This window comes from Xyrauchen texanus, chromosome 42, assembly GCF_025860055.1.
Source record: "Xyrauchen texanus isolate HMW12.3.18 chromosome 42, RBS_HiC_50CHRs, whole genome shotgun sequence".
Lineage (NCBI taxonomy): Eukaryota > Metazoa > Chordata > Actinopteri > Cypriniformes > Catostomidae > Xyrauchen > Xyrauchen texanus.
In genome coordinates, this window is record NC_068317.1 from 6714022 (window position 1) to 6716607 (window position 2586).

At 38.6% G+C, this 2586-nt stretch overlaps 1 protein-coding gene across 1 annotated transcript; it reads left to right on the plus strand.

The window, feature by feature from the left end:
• Nucleotides 1-568: 568 nt before the first annotated feature.
• LOC127634803 (uncharacterized) lies at nt 569-1784 on the plus strand. The gene is made up of 5 exons (XM_052114480.1): nt 569-907; nt 988-1106; nt 1207-1329; nt 1409-1474; nt 1701-1784. The coding sequence occupies exons 1-5, from the start codon at nt 640-642 to the stop codon at nt 1782-1784; spliced, it is 660 nt and encodes a 219-aa protein (XP_051970440.1). The 5' UTR covers nt 569-639.
• Nucleotides 1785-2586: the final 802 nt, after the last annotated feature.

A 2586-nucleotide genomic window follows, 5' to 3' on the forward strand; every position in this document is an offset into this window, starting at 1 on the left:
GCATCACCTGCAAATGTGTTATCACCCACCACCTCAGCATCATCAGTGCCATCACCCACCACAGCAGCATTATCAGTGCCATCACCCACCACCACAGCATCATCAGTGCCGTCACCCACCACAGCAGCATCATCAATGCCATCACCCAGCACCACAGCATTATCAGTGCCATCACCCACCACCACAGCATCATCAGTGCCATCACCCACCACCTCAGCATCATCAGTGCCATCACCCACCACCACAGCATTATCAGTGCCATCACCCACCACCACAGCATTATCAGTGCCATCACCCACCATCACAGCATCATCAGTGCCAACACCCACCACCACAGCATTATCAGTGCCATCACCCACCACCACAGCATCATCAGTGCCATCACCCACCACCACAGCATCATCAGTGCCATCACCCACCACCACAGCATTATCAGTGCCATCACCCACCACCACAGCATTATCAGTGCCATCACACACCACCACAGCATCATCAGTGCCATCACCCACCATCACAGCATCATCAGTGCCAACACCCACCACCACAGCATTATCAGTGCCATCACCCACCACCACAGCATCATCAGTGCCATCACCCTCCACCACAGCATTATCAGTGCCATCACCCACCACCTCTGACATGGCTGCAATATCTTTCACCACTGCTGCATCTGTGTCATCCCCTACCAACTCTGTAGCATCTGCAACACCTGTACATTCAGTTGCAACCTTGCCATCACCCACCATCTCTGCCACAGCACAATCACTTATAACCTTAGCAAAATCTGTGCCTTCTCACTTCAGCTTAAAAGCAGTTGTGGTATCAACCACCACCACCACAGCAACAGCAGTACAGGACAACCTCAACAACAGTACCTCAGCAACAGGATTAACAGTTGTTAACCAATGTAAGTTAGAAATCTTATTTGGTCACATATGCTGACTGATAGTGCTTTAAAATGTTTATTTTTGACATCCATCATTACAGGTATCCAAGAGGCTTGGTCAGGAAAAAATGTCTATGTGTTGCTGTCCAGAATTGGACCATACAAAATCTTCTTTGCAGACATTAATAAAACTGCTCCAAATAATGAGCTTGAAAGTGAGGTAAAAGTTTTTTAAATGTCAGTGATTTAAATCATAGACAAGGATCATCATAGTATCAAATGTTGGCTTTAACTGTAAATCTCTCATTGTCTTTCTTAAGGTCATAAATGCATACATGTCTCTTCTTGTAAAGAGATTCAATACACATTCAGAAGTACAAGCATTCCAAATTGACACATTTGAAATGACAAAAATCTGGAATGGAAAAAGATCAAAACTAAAGGTTAGTTTATTCAGGTTAATGTATGTTGCAATTTTGAAATGTAGTACAGAAATGTTATAATACTCTTTCTGAATTTCAGGTTGATCCCACAATGTACAAATATCTCATTGGCATTGTGAATGACCATCACCACTGGACAGTTGTGGTAAAAACAAAACATTTGTCTTTACATGTAAATAAGACACTTGCAAGATTTCATATTATAATACAGATATTGAATTATTAATAAGATTATATAACCTTTTATAGTTTTTCTAAAACCATGTGATGTACATTGAATTTACTTTTAATGAATATAATTTTTTTCTTTAACATAATATAAGTGTAACAAAGTATCCTTATCTCCTACATTTTTTTTCTACATTTAAAAGATTATGCTACCATCCCAAAGGAGGGCTTTGTTCCTTGATCCCATGGGAGAAATTTCTTCCAATCTAAAAGGTGTCAGGATGTAACAAGGTATCAGAAGTTGTTAGACTACAAAATGTGCTTTTAATGTGCTCAATTGATTTAAAATAAATAAATAAGTTGTGTTTCAATGACAGAATAATGATGATTATTATTTGTTAAGGGCTTTTTGCAACACAAAGGATGCCATGTGTCAAGGTGGTCTTGCCGAACGCTGCCTCACCCAAAGCAAAAAGATGGCACATCATGTGGTGTCTTTGCTTTGAAAGTAAGTGATGTAAAATATATTTTTTATGCTATCCTACTAAACTGACAATGTCCTCAAGCATGATCTTGGAAAACACAATGAAGACGATTTATGGAAAATATGGTTGATGTGTAACATATGTTTGATTTCTCTATATTATAAAATATATTTATTGCTTATTTTATTGCTTTGCTCTTTTTCAGTTTGCAGAATGTGTACTCAGAGAGGAGCCAATTGTTTTTCTTAATACAGCAGAGGGAGTGGAAGAATTGAGGAAAGCAATAGCTGTCACTCTTCTACAAAACAGTGGTATGTTTAAAGTAATGCATTTACATAATATTTGTTATAACACTTTGATTTTCAAGTCTGCATAGGATTCTTTAGAAAACATAACTTGCAAATTGTAATTTTAAAAGGATGCAAAATTTAAATTCAACATTTTTTTAGATGACCTGAGCCAGCTGTGCCATGCCTGTGGAGAAGAAAGTGGAGATTATAACTGGGTAAGTAGTTACAAACTCTTCAGTGTTTATCTTTAGGTCTCAATCACTGAAGGTCTGGTGGTCCCTTATTTTTGATGGGATTATATTTTATTATTAACA

Coding starts and splice junctions, on each gene's coding strand:
- LOC127634803 (XM_052114480.1), top strand. CDS start 640: ATGGCTGCAATATCTTTCACCACTGCTGCATCTGTGTCATCCCCTACC. Junction 1,107..1,206: donor ATAATGAGCTTGAAAGTGAG/GTAAAAGTTTTT, acceptor GTCTTTCTTAAG/GTCATAAATGCATACATGTC. Junction 1,475..1,700: donor ATCACCACTGGACAGTTGTG/GTAAAAACAAAA, acceptor TACATTTAAAAG/ATTATGCTACCATCCCAAAG.